Source organism: Dermacentor andersoni, chromosome 9 (assembly GCF_023375885.2).
Source record: "Dermacentor andersoni chromosome 9, qqDerAnde1_hic_scaffold, whole genome shotgun sequence".
In the NCBI taxonomy this organism is placed as follows: domain Eukaryota; kingdom Metazoa; phylum Arthropoda; class Arachnida; order Ixodida; family Ixodidae; genus Dermacentor; species Dermacentor andersoni.
Window position 1 is genome coordinate 129,166,599 of NC_092822.1, and position 14,759 is coordinate 129,181,357.

A 14,759-nucleotide genomic window follows, 5' to 3' on the forward strand; every position below is an offset into this window, starting at 1 on the left:
GAGAACGAGTCTTCCTCATACCGCAACTGTGGAGCTGGCACCTGTTGATGTTACCCTGAAATAGGCGCAAGAGGTGTTTACTGCATCTAAGATTGACTACTCCAGTGCCCTCTGTGGGTAACATACAAGTAAAACCGATGGACCAGCATCATTACATCCCATTCGGTATCTCTCGTTGGTCAGTGAACGTAGCTATTGCGGGTAGCGGCTGACACAGTGGCCTGTCCTTATGCCCGCAGGTGCTGTGAGTGCGTCGACATTCCTGGTAAGTTTGGTGACGTTCGTCTGCTATTCCACCAGCACCTTCTCAGCTGGTTAAACTGGCCCTGCACAGCGTGTCATAAGTACAGAATGACTCAGCACGCTCTAATACCGAAAGTGAGAGTTGGGTTTCTCCTGGCGCCTGAATTTTACATCGCCGAGAATGTGCGGACAAGCTGTAGATTGTTTCCTGTGCTTTCTGTGAGACAATTGAGTACTTCATGCTGAACTGTCCGGGAGATTTTGATGCGTAGCGCACATGGCAAGCCTATTTCTGATTACTTTCACTGTTCCTGTATAATTCAGAGACCGCAAATTCTGCGGTAACCTAGTTTGCTCCACAAGTGTAATACCACTAATTTTTTTCTTGTGCCTATGCCTACCTTTCCTAGTCGTTGTTTTATTACTCTTTCTTTCTCGAGTGCCATCTTGTTCTTTCAGCACTGTTTTCTGTGATTCTTGCTATCTTCCTTAATATTATCTCTTCCTCTCGAAACAGTACAGGCAAACATTTGACAGCATTCGCTTCCCGTTGTTCTTTGTTCATTTGTGTATCAGCTTTTATATAAAAGAGTAAAAAATCTCTCCACAGAGTCACAAAGAAGGAATCTATCTTTTTGTGCATGCCGCGGCCCCCAACCGGGTATACTTCTGCCGGTTGTGTGCATCGCATAGATGATAACTTCATTGGAGAAAAGAAGTTCTTGAAGATAGCGTGAACTTCGCTGCGGGAGAATGACGCTGCCGACGAAAGGGAGTTCAGAACTCAGACTGAAACATATTTTTCCCACGACCCACGGAGTATGAAAGGGAGACCAGATTGCCAGCTTTCGCGATGCAATGTAATTTCTCTCAAACGTAGTACCTGCTGCGGATGAAGGATCGATGGATGGATGGATGGATGGATGGATGGATGGATGGATGGATGGATGGATGGATGGATGGATGGATGGATGGATGGATGGATGGATGGGTGTTATGAGCGTCCCCTTTGGAACGGAGTGGTGGGTTGCGCCACCAAGCTCTTGCTATTATACTGCCTAATGTTCTACCTAGGTTAAACAATAAAAAAAGAAAAAGAAGGAAGAGGTCCAACTAGTGCCAGCTGGCGGTTTGTACTGACTGTTTGGAAAAATTTGAAACCGTTTTTTTTTTTTGAGTTAGGGAACAGTTTTGTTCGTGGTGTGCGAGTATTGCGTACATGTGAAACACGGCTGAGTTTCGCAATCCCACGGCAGTGTCAGTGAAGAGGACACGTACCGTTAACTTTTCCCTCCCAATGCAAAGATGGGGTAAGGCGTGCAGACTCAGACACAAGAGAAGAGAAGCGGACAATACGAACGCCGACTATCAACTGAAGGAAGCACTGAGGCGAAAAAAGAAAGAAGACACAAAACTCATCTGCGCATGCTCTGGAATGGTAGCACCACGTGTCAATCAGGCACACGTGCAGATCTACCTGAGAGGTAACTTTTAAGACATTTGATCTCTTCCTCGTGCAAGGTAATCGAAAGCTCACTCACGCACGTTCTTCCGCCATTATTGACATGCTCCTTTTTTTCCTGCACCGCGGCGCATATCTTACCTAGAACGTGGCAAGACTATTTTTGAGCAGGTGACAGGCGAAAAAAGAACAGATATTTGTCCAGTGAAGCACATGAAGGACAACAATTTTGATGATTGTCGTATGGGTGTTGTATATAAGGTTCCCTTTAGCTGTGGCCATTTCTACGTAGGGCAAACGGGGTGGTGTATAAATCAGAGGTTAATGGAACATAAAAGGTGGTTAACCGGTGGATTACCTTCTAATCTTTCCTTACGTTGCCAAGACTGCCAAAATTGTAACTGAACGCCTAAGTTAGAGGAATGCGCGATATTGTACAGGCATATGAATGAAGATACGCTTCTTATGGTCGAGGCATGGCATATCGATAATGGCGGAAGAGCGTGCGTGAGTCAGCATTCCATTACCTTACATAAAGAAGAGATGAAATGCCTTAACAGTTACCTAACGTTCACGTAGACCAGCACGTGTACCCGATTGACACGTGGTGCTACTTTCCCCGAGCATGCGCAGATGAGTTTTGTGTCTTCTTTCTTTTTCGCCTAAGTGCTTCCTTCAGTTGATAGTCGGCGTTCGTGTTGTCCACATCTCTTGCGTTCGTGTCTTCACGCCTTACCACTTCCTCTGCATCATGAATTCTTACCAATTAGTTCAGCTTTGTTTCGTTATTTTTCCTCACCTTGTTCTAGTTTCTGAGGTGAACCAAGCCACTGTGTGTGAATTTTAGATTACTGGATTACTGCTCGCTATAACTAGAGACAACATAACTGCAAAATCTGCCCACTTCGGTGGCCAATATATCTGCGCATTGGAAGAAAGGCTCCACCAGAGCGTTTGCCTGCGAAAACGAGATACTTTCACCGTGGAAAGCAAGGACTTGCCTGTGAAAGCCGTTCATGCCGGGGACCTTTACGTCATGCAGGTTGCACGTCCCTCCATTGTTGTACAGGCCTGCCGGCTTTGTCACCATCACTCCCGTCTTCCCGCACATGAAGAACACGTAGTCCATGTGTTGCAACAAATGGGTCTGGCTTGTGACGATAAGCCTCGTCTTCACAAAAAAAAAAATCGAGAATAAAAATTACATTCTCTTCTGCGTTTATAAGTAGTGTCCGAAACGAAATATCTAAAACAGGTAAGATATGCAACCCTCACAGCCAGAAATTAGGATGGATGGATGCTATGATGAGTGGTGGGTTGCACCAGCAAGCTCTCGTTACCCTATTGACATTAAGGTCCCTCTATAATTTTCAAGGTAGCGACATTTGCCGCGCGCGCCACCTAGGAAGTTACTGTAGCAGACGACGCCCACGCTAAACCGCGGCGCCGCGGCATTCGGCAGGTGAAAAAATATCTGCACACGCGCGGAAAAAAAAACCTGCTGGTGTGCCTAACTGTGATGAGAAACGAAAGAAGGGCCCGAACTGCTGAATCTATTCCTTTAATTTGAAATGAACGCTGAAAGAAAAACGGTCAAGAGAGTGGAATGAGGGCTTCATCGCCTCGATTCCGTATGTTTACAATTCGTTCGTTTGCGCTCAATCACTGCGCTAGCCTTAGTGATTGCTTGCGCTTAATCCCATTTGCTCTGTGAATTCGTTTGATTGTAAGTGTGCTGTGTACACATAGCGGTTACTTTGAACCAAGAATTCATGTAAAAAAGGCTGACAGTCGCTTAGATCGAAAAACTTTCGACATAGCGTCGCTGAAACGTGTGACCCTCACGGCAACTAAACAACCTCCTATGTGTGAGTGCAAACGAGTGCGCCAACAGTCTTCTTGCTGCTGAGTGTGTCTGTCGTGTAGCAATTACACGACGGCTGTTGTGTTTCGTGCTTCTGTGCTACAAGCCAGTGCAACTTTCGTGACATTCTGAAGCGGTGGTATGCATCGTGTCAGCGAGTCTCCTCGATTGTGTTCGGGCTGCCAGCGCGATCTAATCTCGCGGCACACCAACATCGAGCGTAGTGTGTGCGTGTGTGGTAATGCGGTTGACTGTTCTCGTGAACAGTGTGACGTCGCCACGTAAACTTGAATCATGACGCGCATTGTTGTGTTTATGCCTTTTCGCCCCCGTGCACCGCTAGAGCCCCGTAAGAATTAGAGGGCCCTTATACGAAACGCACGCAGATTGGCCTAGCTATTACTGTACTGTGTTTTGCTGGCAATCCGTGTATCGCTTCTGGCGGTTTTCTTATGGTAATTTGCAGTAATGCGTTTTTCATCAGTAAAATGGAATCACCGATTACTGAAACATCTTCTAGTGTAACGGCAACTTAGAAGGAACCAGCTCGCAGTGGTATGTAATGTAATATATTGTATTGTACTTTATTATTTGATGGCCAGTAGCAGTGGCCATGCTGTATTTGTTTTAAAAGCAGAGTAATGCAGGCACTTAGGAATACATTTATTCACATATGCAATGCACAAAATACGATTAGGATGTGCAAAGTTGGAAATGACTTTTTGGGCATACTGTGAAGCGCAGTCGACAATGCGCGCACAAACACAGGAAAGTGTAAAAGTAGAATTCGCTGCTGGAATTTGTAATTTCTGATTGCACGTAACGCAATGCAGATATTTGTCAGCGAGTTAATGCGCTTCTGCCCCACTATTTACTTGCATCTTAGGTCATACTGAGCTATTCAGCGGGCTAATAACGAACTAAAATAAGCAATCTCCACAAACGTAGGCCATCAAGATTCATGCGCGCGAGTGAAATACTATCACAGCTCAACACACGCACTTGTATACTTTCTATCGCACCTTTGTATCGTTGTATGTTACTTGCCTCGCATAGTCGTGCAGTTACCGACGGTTCAAAGTCCTTCCGTCCCAATTCTGTGCAACCATACTTTTCTTCTGGCTAGGTTCTCGTTGCCGCGCGGGATACAAAATAACTTCTTGCCATCCTTCGTCCGGTTTCGGCACCCAACCGCACAGAAACAAGGCATTTCGGCCCTCCCGGAACGAAATAATCGCAGCTATTGCATAGCACAACAGGAAAAATGCGTGCACTTCGCCCGGCGCGCAGGAACTTTCATGGCGGCAAAGGGGCGGAGCAAGGTCACATGTCACCGATCGCCTATCGCTGGCGTCGTCGGCTGGATCAAAGCCTTTCGTTACTTTAAATTATTGAGGGACTTTAATTGGCATCGCCGACCAGCGCCTCTAGGAGCCGTCCGTGGAAACATGCACGTTTTATATGAGAGAGCGCCGTTTTTCGCGAACTAATCATATAAGCAATCTTTCAAAAGATTCCTGTGCAACTAGGCTCTAGACGCCTAGCCTGACACTTCATGCACAGGGTGCCACTACTTACGGCCGAAATCCCGTTTCAAATTGCGGCCGAAGTTTAAGTATGGCAGTCTAAGGAGGTGTTAAAATTTCGAAGGCTTTTTTTGGCCAGTAAAAAGCGATTTGTGATGAAGCCATTGCATCGATTGATATATTCCCAGGAATTTAGCAAGTTCAGTTACTCTGCTTCCAACCTGTTGCAGCAGCGGCTCTTCAACTGGCAGAAGAATTGTTACAAAATTGCAGTTGTCAAACAAGGTCGCGGAATTTATTGTGGTAGATATATGAAGTTTGTTTCTGCTCCAGTAACGCATCGAAGCGACAGCCGAGTACTCTCATCAACGACAGATCAAAACCACTGATACCACGAGCGCGTGTCAGCATCTTGGAAGCCGGCTGCGCCTTGCTTATTTTCGATTCCTTCGTCTCTGCTAAATCTGGCAGTTTTCCTCCAGATGGCATATTACGAAATGCAGGTCATTTATTTTCGGCTCTTGTTTTCTTCCGTTCGATATGCATTGACGTTCTCGTACAAAAAATAGCTGACCGGGTTTGTGGACATGCGAACGTACTTCGAAACTGCTTTTGTTTTTTTTTTGGCATGATGTATTTTAGACAACAAATTCAGATAAAGTGTTTTCAACGTTCATTTCTTTCTTAACGTTAAGATTTTTGAAGATAATAATAGAAATATTCTTGCCTCTGCAGCTACGCCATAAGAAAAGCGCGTTTTTGCAACTGTTGTGCTGCTTGAAACGCGCGAGAAAAATATTGCCGTCCAGTGTGCAGAAGTCAGACACAAAAGTAGAAAAATCACCAGCAGCCACAGACGTAGAATTCGTACGAAGGAATATAGTTGAAGCTATTTAACTAAGTCAACTTGCATCACATTGGAGTAGGATTCTTGCGTACCTGATCTTGGGTGCAAAGGAACTAAGGATCTCCGAATTATTGCACAAGCTTGCTTAGTACAAGCCGGCACCACACAATCTAAAAATTCTATCCCGAATATGCAGCGTATGTGTGTTATCATTTGAACCATTCCCATACAATGCAATGTGATGGAAAGTTGGGCGACTTGGTACGGTAACACATCTTTGGATTATCGCGTGGAGGGACACACACGAAGATTAGAAGAAGAGAGGACGTCCAGACAGGAGCACTCGTCCTGTCTGCTTCTAGACTTCGTCTGTGTCGCTTCTCCCTGTAAGCTATAAAACGTTTCCATATATCTTCACAAAATTTCGGCAATTCTAAAGGTCTGTCTAGCACGACGCACGTAGACGAGTATTGAAAATTATGCGAAAAAGCACAGGGCGTGTTATTGTAGCCTGTCATGCAAAAAGAGCGAACAATTTCAGCCGCAGACAATTTTTGAGTTATGCGTCTGTTTTGCAAGAAAACCTTGTCCTCGGCTTCTTGACTCAATTCTTGACTCGCTATATTTCTTAGTCAGACCACAGCACCGTGCTATAACTACTAGTGCACTTATTCCGTAGTTGTGTGAGAATATTCTATTCTAAATTAAAAATGTTTGAACAACTGAAGAAACATCAGAAATGTCTGTGAGGGTTTGATAGAAATGTTTCTTTTTTGTTATCGTTTACGACCCATATCGGTACGGTGGTTTTGTCATGATCATGCCAGGGCTCACATAGCACAGTTTATCATTTTCTCCACTGCCTGTAAATAAAATATAAAAGTGTCGTTCGTTGTGCCTGTGAAGCACAATGGCAGCTGAGCCTTTGATATGGCCTCACTAAGCCACACATTCGCTCTTCTACCATGGTGCCGCAAGACATGTAAATTTTGCCCTTTCAATTTTCAAGGCAGCTTAGGGAGGTACATAAGATGAGCAGGCCAAGTTTTGAAGTAGTTGCGACATTTGAGTAAAATTTCACAGGCGATTTTATTATGATTCATTTGTTGTAAGCACTGCATCATGCTGGCTGGAAGCCCATTCATAAAAAAAATTGTGTATAATAAATAAAATACAAGTGCTCAATAGCACAGTCGCCGTCAAAAGTTTACGTGGCCGAGGTTTGGCAATAAGTTCATTTTCAACTCAGCTAGGGCCGCAGCCAGCAAAACTATGCTACAGTGTTGTTTACGCTAGACCAGTACATGCTGTAAATCCGAATACCATGCCGCATGCCTAGGGTGTAGAAACATTACCATTTTTCAGATTCCGCTCACCGTAAGCCTTTGACGCTGGTTATAGTACTGAAGCTGAGGCTGGCTCTTTGGCTTATACGTTATGAGAATCACCGAGCTCTTGAGGATGGAATATTGGAGCGTAGAGTGGTAGAACTTATGCAAGTTCAGGCGATTTCACGACGCAAATCTAGCGATAAAACCAAAGCATGCTTTCTGTTTAGGGACAATGTTGATAAATTTCATCAATGAAATAGTCCGAACAAATGAATCTTACCGTCCGATTTTGGACAGATTCGAGTATACCGCATATGTATTATACCGCTGACGATTCCATACTGATCCCACAGTGCGTATTCCTATTCGAATTTTACCCTGTCTCATGCCTACTGTGTCTTATTGAGAAGAGGTAGGCAGTTGCTTCTTCGGATGTAGCCGAGGTTATGGTAGATGTGATTAGTAATGCCGTATTGAGCAGTAGGTTGACTGGGATTATTACATGAGGTGCACCAAAGTGTATATTTGAAGTCACGGTGGAAATTACAGAGCCCCCTTTTGTAATGTTAGTCATCTGAAAATGTCTCCTATTAAAAAAGTATAAGTTTAATAATATCAGGATTTATTTTCCCAATAGCTTAACCTTCCGTTTAGCTATAGGGAAAAACACTGTGTACGAAGTTCTGCTTTGTGGTAAATTGCAACGTTATCATTGCTTTCAAATGAAAGTGACTGTATAAGCCCATCTTTCTCGGGCATAGTTCATGTTGCCCGTGTAGCCCCGCCTGATTCACGACCATTATATTGTTTAATCTGCCACGATGAAGTAAGTTAAATCAGGGAAGAAAAGTAAATACCGTTACTAAAGAATCAACCATCACAGCTTCAATACAAAGCCAGGTACCTTGGCGTGAGTCAGCTGTGGTAATGACAAGAGTGGTATCACGTCATTAAAATGGCTTGTCAATTTCCCCTTTTTTTTCCCTCAAGGACGTGAATGACCTGTAGAAGGGTGACGCGGACCTTGATATGATGGAGAAGCATCAGAAACAGGACAAACGAAGAGCACATACGACACATACGTTTGGCGCTAACTTTTAACAACGAGTATTTATTGCTGCATCACCGCATACATACATACACTTATCTCGCATGCATTAGAACACGTGCTCCGAACAACCTGATACTGCCTCTTGCGGCAGAATAGGAAACCTATGTTAAAGGATCATTCCAGGGGCATAAATTACACCAATTTTCGTGATAATGACATGGATTTTCTGCTGATACAAGACCCACTGAAGGTGGCGAAGTGATATGCGGTCATGCTCATGCGGTCATGCGGATATGCGGTCACGCACGACATCGTTGTAACATTTCACTGCTGTGTTTTAGATTTCTGCCATCGAAGCCACCTGCTGCTCGTGCGTCGACCTACCCCGACTGTGAAGATAAGGCCTGGCCCACGTGTCGACCGACTGACGTCGCTGACCTGGTAGGGCAAGCTACTGCGCCTGCGCTGTGACTCCTCGGTCCAGCGCCACCACACCGCATAAAAGGCACTGCTTCGCTCTGGCCCTCCGGGATATGCGGTCACGCACGACATCGTTGTAATATTTCACTGCTGTGTTTTAGGTATGTAGTAGCACTTAATACCCCTTATTTTATTTTTCTTCTTTAACTAGTTCCGTGGCTGCTTATCCCCACATTGCTGTTTTTTGTCCAACATTCCTGTACCTCTCTGAGTGATGGGAATTGACATAGTTACCTACAGGGTTCGTATCGGTGCCGTCAGTACCTGCCACCGGAACAAGATTGATCTGAGCGCTCACATGCAGTAGTCAGCTTAATCTGTGTCGTCTGCCCGAAGCCCTCGCTTGCCTTGTCATTTTGCTTAGCGCTGCTGTTGCTCTGTGCTGGGGACATTGAAGCCAACCCTGGTCCCAAGGTAGATGATGTATATGCGCTACTCAAAGAATTCATGGATGCCAACAAAAATAATTGACACCACTGCAACTATTCTGAAAGAAATCCAGCGAGATGTTGGCGATATTAGGTCCCGAGTCAGCGCAGTTGAAAAACATCTACCTATTGTACCTGAAATCGGCACTGGTGTTAGAGCTGTTAATGACTCGCTTGAAGAAGTAAAAATGACTTTGTCACGTACGAATGGCGACTGTGGTAGACGACTGTGGTAGAAGATGTGGTAGATGACCTGAATAATCGTTCACGAAGAAACAATCTGATTATCAAAGGTTTCGCTGACGTTGCGAAGTAAGACTATAACGCTAGCGAGAAGTTAGTAAGAGATTTGTGTTCCACTCACCAAAATATAACCTTGCACACTGAAGACATTGAACGCGCACATCGAATCGGGCAGCTTCGACCTGATGTTACGCGTCCGTTAATTATCAAGTTCCTAAATTTCAAGACGAAAGACACACTTCTTCACAATGCGCATAAACTCAGAGATGTTGAACCTAAGGTCTGGCTTGAGGAAGATTTTTCCCCAAAAATGAAGTTTGCAAGGAAAATGTTTCGTGACTGCGCTAAACAAAATAAAGGGAAGGATGACCGCCACATGATACGATACAACAAATTGAAGCTTAAAGGGCACATCTACTGCTATGATGCGATTTCCGCGCGTGTAATTCAGGCAGACACACCACAACCACGTGCCTCAGGATGACAAACCGTACGAATCGAGCCTGTTAGAAGAAGTGCACATAACTGATTCATTCTTCTGGCTAACTTTCGCAGCATTATAAATAAGTTTGATTCATTACTTTAAATAGTTCACACGTGCTCTGCTGATATTATACTATGCACAGAAACTTGGCTCTGGGGTGAAATACACAATGACGAGTTATCACTTCCTGACTACTCAATATTTCGCAAAGATAGAACTGTGTCTAGAGGAGGTGGTGTCCTCATAGCAATAAGGACTGTTTATCAACCTTCTCTTGTAGTTATTGATACCCGTCTTGAGCTGATCTTTGTAAAAACCCGATTTGAAGGCCGCACATGCATTATCGGCGTATGTTATCGGCCTCCTGACAGCAAACCTGATTTCGTTGACCACATGACCAGTGTCCTTGAATATATTTATAATAAATATCCACAATGTATTTTGTTGCTTGGCGGCGACTTTAACTACCCTGCTATTAACTGGTCAACGCCATCATTGCCATTAACACCCGCCCGGCTCGAGATATCTCGCTCCCTTCAAACATTAAACTTGTTTCATTTAACTCAGTTGGTAAAGGAGCCAACACGAGGCGAACACACCCTCTATTTAGTCCTAACAAACAATCCAACTAATGCTGTGGTTCACGTCTTTGATGAAATTAGTGACCATAGAGTAGTGCATTGCTCGCACCCACTCCCACTTCCTAATAAACCAACCAAGCTAAAACGCGTACTTAATTACAAAAAAGGCAGATTTTGTAAAAATGAATAGCATGCTAACCGAGTTTGCAAGCTCCTTCTCAAACGAATTTGTTAATCGTACAACTAATGACAACTAGATAGTGTTCCGTGACTTCCTTAAAAAAATCAAAAATACGTGCATCCCTGAGATTTCATTCAAATCACGAACAAATGCTCCCTGGTCTAAAAAAAAAGTCAAACATTGCCTGAATAAAAAGAAAAGACCGTATAATAAGGCCTCACGAACCAATACTGATTATGCGTGGAAAAAATATAATGAATTAGCTCGTGAATCACAAAAATCAATTGAAGAAGCTAAGGATCATTATTTCAATTAAACCCTGCCCACATTGTCAAAGTCTGATCCCAAAAAGTTTTGGCGTGAAATTAACCCTAAAAATAGAGGAACTGTAATAACCCTAGAGGACACAGATGGCTGCATGGTGCCCCATGAAGCATGTGGTGACCTCTTGAACAACACTTTCAGTCAAGCTTTTACCGACGGACCGCCACTCGACCAGTTTTGTACCGTCTCTCTACGATTATTCATCCAAGCGAGCCTCTCACCATTACTGCAGCAGGTGTATCACGGGCTATTGACAGGCTCCCGCTTAGCTCCAGTCCTGGACCGGATGGCATAAGCTCAAAACTACTAAAACTAACTTCCCACGTATCATCATTTCTACTGTGCTTAATTTTCCAACGATCACTGGATACCGGCTGTGTTCCAGATGATTGGAAGTGTGGCCCTATCATACTCATATTTAAATCTGGTGAGCCCTCATGTCCAAGCAATTAACGTCCGATTTCACTGACATCAGTTTGTTGTAAATTCCTTGAGCATATAATTTACTTCCACATTATGGGTCATCTTAACGCAAATAATCTGTTATTCAAAAATCAACATGGCTTCATATACAAACGGTCTTGCCAAACGCAGTTGTTCAAAGTAACCACTGACCTACATGACTCTTTGCATAATTTGCTTTATACTGACGCAATATTTCTTGACCGTTTGAAAGCCTTCGATCGTGTTCCCCATAAACGGCTAATCATAAAAATAAACAGCCTTAAGTTAGATGAGAAAACTACCCAGTGGATAAACGAGTTTTTACCTGGTCGCTCTCAATCAGTAATTATTAATAACCAATCTACTTTCTACCGCGTTAGGTCAGGTGTGCCTCAAGGGGCAGTATTAGGCCCATTATCTCTAATATATATTAATGACATAGCTACGAATATAACTTCAACAATACGGCTGTTTGCCGATGATTGTGTAATTTATAGACAGATAAACACCCCTGATGACGTTGCCATATTACAAAAAGATTTGCCCATATTAGCTCAGTGGTGTCGCGTATGGAAGATGGAAATTAATGCAGATAAAACTAAGGTCATGACATTCTCTTCCAAGTTAAGCTTTCCGTCTAACATATTGTCACGTGGTGGTGACGTTCAAGAACACAGTGGCAATACTGTGAACGACAAAACTAACTTTTATTGGGCGAACCTGTGCCCACAAAACAGGCTACACTTGTAGCACAACGATAGCGGCGAACACGGTCGGCGATCGTCTAAAATCTGATCAGCGGGTCAAGCGCGTCGGCTTTTATGCAGCAGTCGTCGAATGTTCCAGACTAATCGTTGGGACCCGCGTGCCTTCCATAAAGTTCTACACCACTCGCGTCAGGCGATGAAAGCAGATAACACAAGGTTCGGCGACAATAGACAGCCGGATAGAAGCATCGATAACTTTCCAGAAACTTCGGATACATGTAGGCGTGGCCCGGGCAGTGCGATATTTGTTAGGCGGCGAAACGTGGTCGCCCGATAAAGATAAGTATACGTGTCAATACCCCCCTCTTAAAAAAGCATCAACCCGATGCTGCAAACACACGAAAGTAATACAGAAAAGCACTCGTAGCAAAGAAAACAACAAAATAAGGAAGTTCGTCAGCGTCCGTAGAAGGGTATAAGGCGCACCACGTGGACCACTTCAGATCGTGAGCGGCGCCGCTGTGAATGCGAAATGCCGTCTGGCACGACCTCATAGTCCAGTGCGCCCATACGTCGGATGACCTTGTAGGGTCCGAAATAGCGTCGCAGTAGTTTCTTACTCAGTCCTCGTCGGCGTATCAGGGTCCATACCCAAACACGGTCGCCGGGCTGGCACCCGACGAAGCGTCATCGGAGGCTGTAGTATCGGCTGTCTGTCCTCTGCTGGTTCTTGATCCGCAGGCGGGCGAGCTGTCGGGCTTCTTCGGCGCACTGGAGATAGGTAGCGACGTCAAGATTCTCCTCGTCAGTGACATGCGGCAGCATGGTGTCGAGCGTCGTCGTCGGGTTCCTGCCGTAAACCAACTTGAATGGCGTGATCTATGTTGTTTCTTGCACCGTCGTGTTGTAAGCGAATGTTACGTACAGCAGGACCGCAGCCCACGTCTTGTGCTCGACGTCGACATACATTGCTAGCATGTCGGCGAGGGTCTTGTTCAGGCGCTCCATGAGACCATTCGTCTGCGGATGGTAGGCAGCTGTCCTCCTGTAACTTGCCTGGCTATATTGCAGAATGGCTTGCGTGAGCTCTGCTGTAGAAGCCGTTCCTCTGTCGGTGATGAGGACTTCTCGAGCACCATGTCGCAGCAGGAAGTTCTCGACGAAAAATTTCGCCACTTCGGCTGCGCTGCCTTTCGGTAGAGCTTTAGTTTCAGCGAAGCGGGTGAGATAGTCCGTCGCCACGACGATCCACTTATTACCGGAAGTTGATGTCGGAAACGGTCCCAACAAATCCATCCCAATCTGCAGGAAGGGTTGACGAGGAGGTTTGATCGGCTGTAGTAATCCTGCTCGCCTTGTCGGTGGTGTCTTGCGTCGCTGACAGTCTCGGCATGTCTTGACGTAACGGGCGACGTCGGCGGTCAGACGCGGCCTATAATACCTTTCCTGTATCCTCGAGAGCGTCCGGGAGAATCCGAAGTGCGGCGATCCTGGTCGATCCCCCCAGCGGTCGGATTGTCGTGTAGGGCGTGCAGTACTTCTGGACGCAGCACTGACGGTACAACAAGAAGGTAGCTGGCGCCGACTGGTGAGAAGTTCTTCATTGGCAGGTTGTTTTGTAGCGAGAACGAAGACAACCCGGGCTTAAATGCTCTAGGGACAACGTCGGTCTTCCCTTCCAAATACTTGACGAGGCCTTTTAGCTCCGGGTCTGCTCGCGGCTGTTTAGTGAAGTCTTCCGCGCTTATTATTCCAAGGAAGGCGTCGTCGTCCTCATCGTCTTGCGGAGGGGGATCGATGGGGGCGCGTGATAGGCAGTCGGCGTCTGAGTGTTTTCGTCCGGACTTGTATATTACGATGACGTCATATTCTTGCAGTCTGAGGCTCCACTGTGCAAGCCGTTGTGAAGGGTCCTTTAAGTTAGCTAGCCAAGAACACGCGTGATGGTCGCTGACGACTTTGAATGACCTGCCATAGAGGTAAGGGCGGAATTTTGCTGTAGCCCAAATGATGGCGAGGCATTCCTTTTCAGTCGTAGAATAATTGCCTTCCGCTTTTGACAGCGACCGGCTACCATAAGATATCACCCGTTCAAATCCGTCTTTCCTCTGGACTAGGACGGCACCGAGGCCTAGGCTACTGGCGTCAGTGTGGATTTCAGTATCGGCGTCCTCGTCGAAGTGTGCAAGTACCGGCGGCGACTGCATGCGTCGTTTGAGCTCTTGAAATACGTCGGCCTGCGGCGTTTCCCACACCCGCCGTGGTTGCTCAGTGGCTATGGTGTTAGGCTGCTGAGCACGAGGTCGCGGGATCGAATCCCGGCCACGGCGGCCGCATTTCGATGGGGGCGAAATGCGAAAACACCCGTGTACTTAGATTTAGGTGCACGTTAAAGAACCCCAGGTGGCCGAAATTTCCGGAGTCCTCCACTACGGCGTGCCTCATAATCAGAAAGTGGTTTTGGCACGTAAAACCCCATAATGGCGTTTCCCACTTGAACTCGAAATCCCATTTCGTTAGATGTGTTAGCGGCTCCGCGATGCGTGGAAAGTTCTTGACCAAC

General features: G+C 45.6%; 1 protein-coding gene across 1 annotated transcript in view; it reads right to left on the reverse strand.

The window, feature by feature from the left end:
* Positions 1 to 2,561: 2,561 nt before the first annotated feature.
* LOC126529702 (ATP-binding cassette sub-family C member 2-like) overlaps positions 2,562 to 14,759 on the reverse strand; it is an 89,022-nt gene continuing 76,824 nt past the window's right edge. Inside the window, exon 5 of the mRNA XM_072284608.1 lies at positions 2,562 to 2,876. Within this exon, the coding sequence (XP_072140709.1) occupies positions 2,562 to 2,876 (315 nt within the window). The remainder of the gene's footprint in view (positions 2,877 to 14,759) is intronic.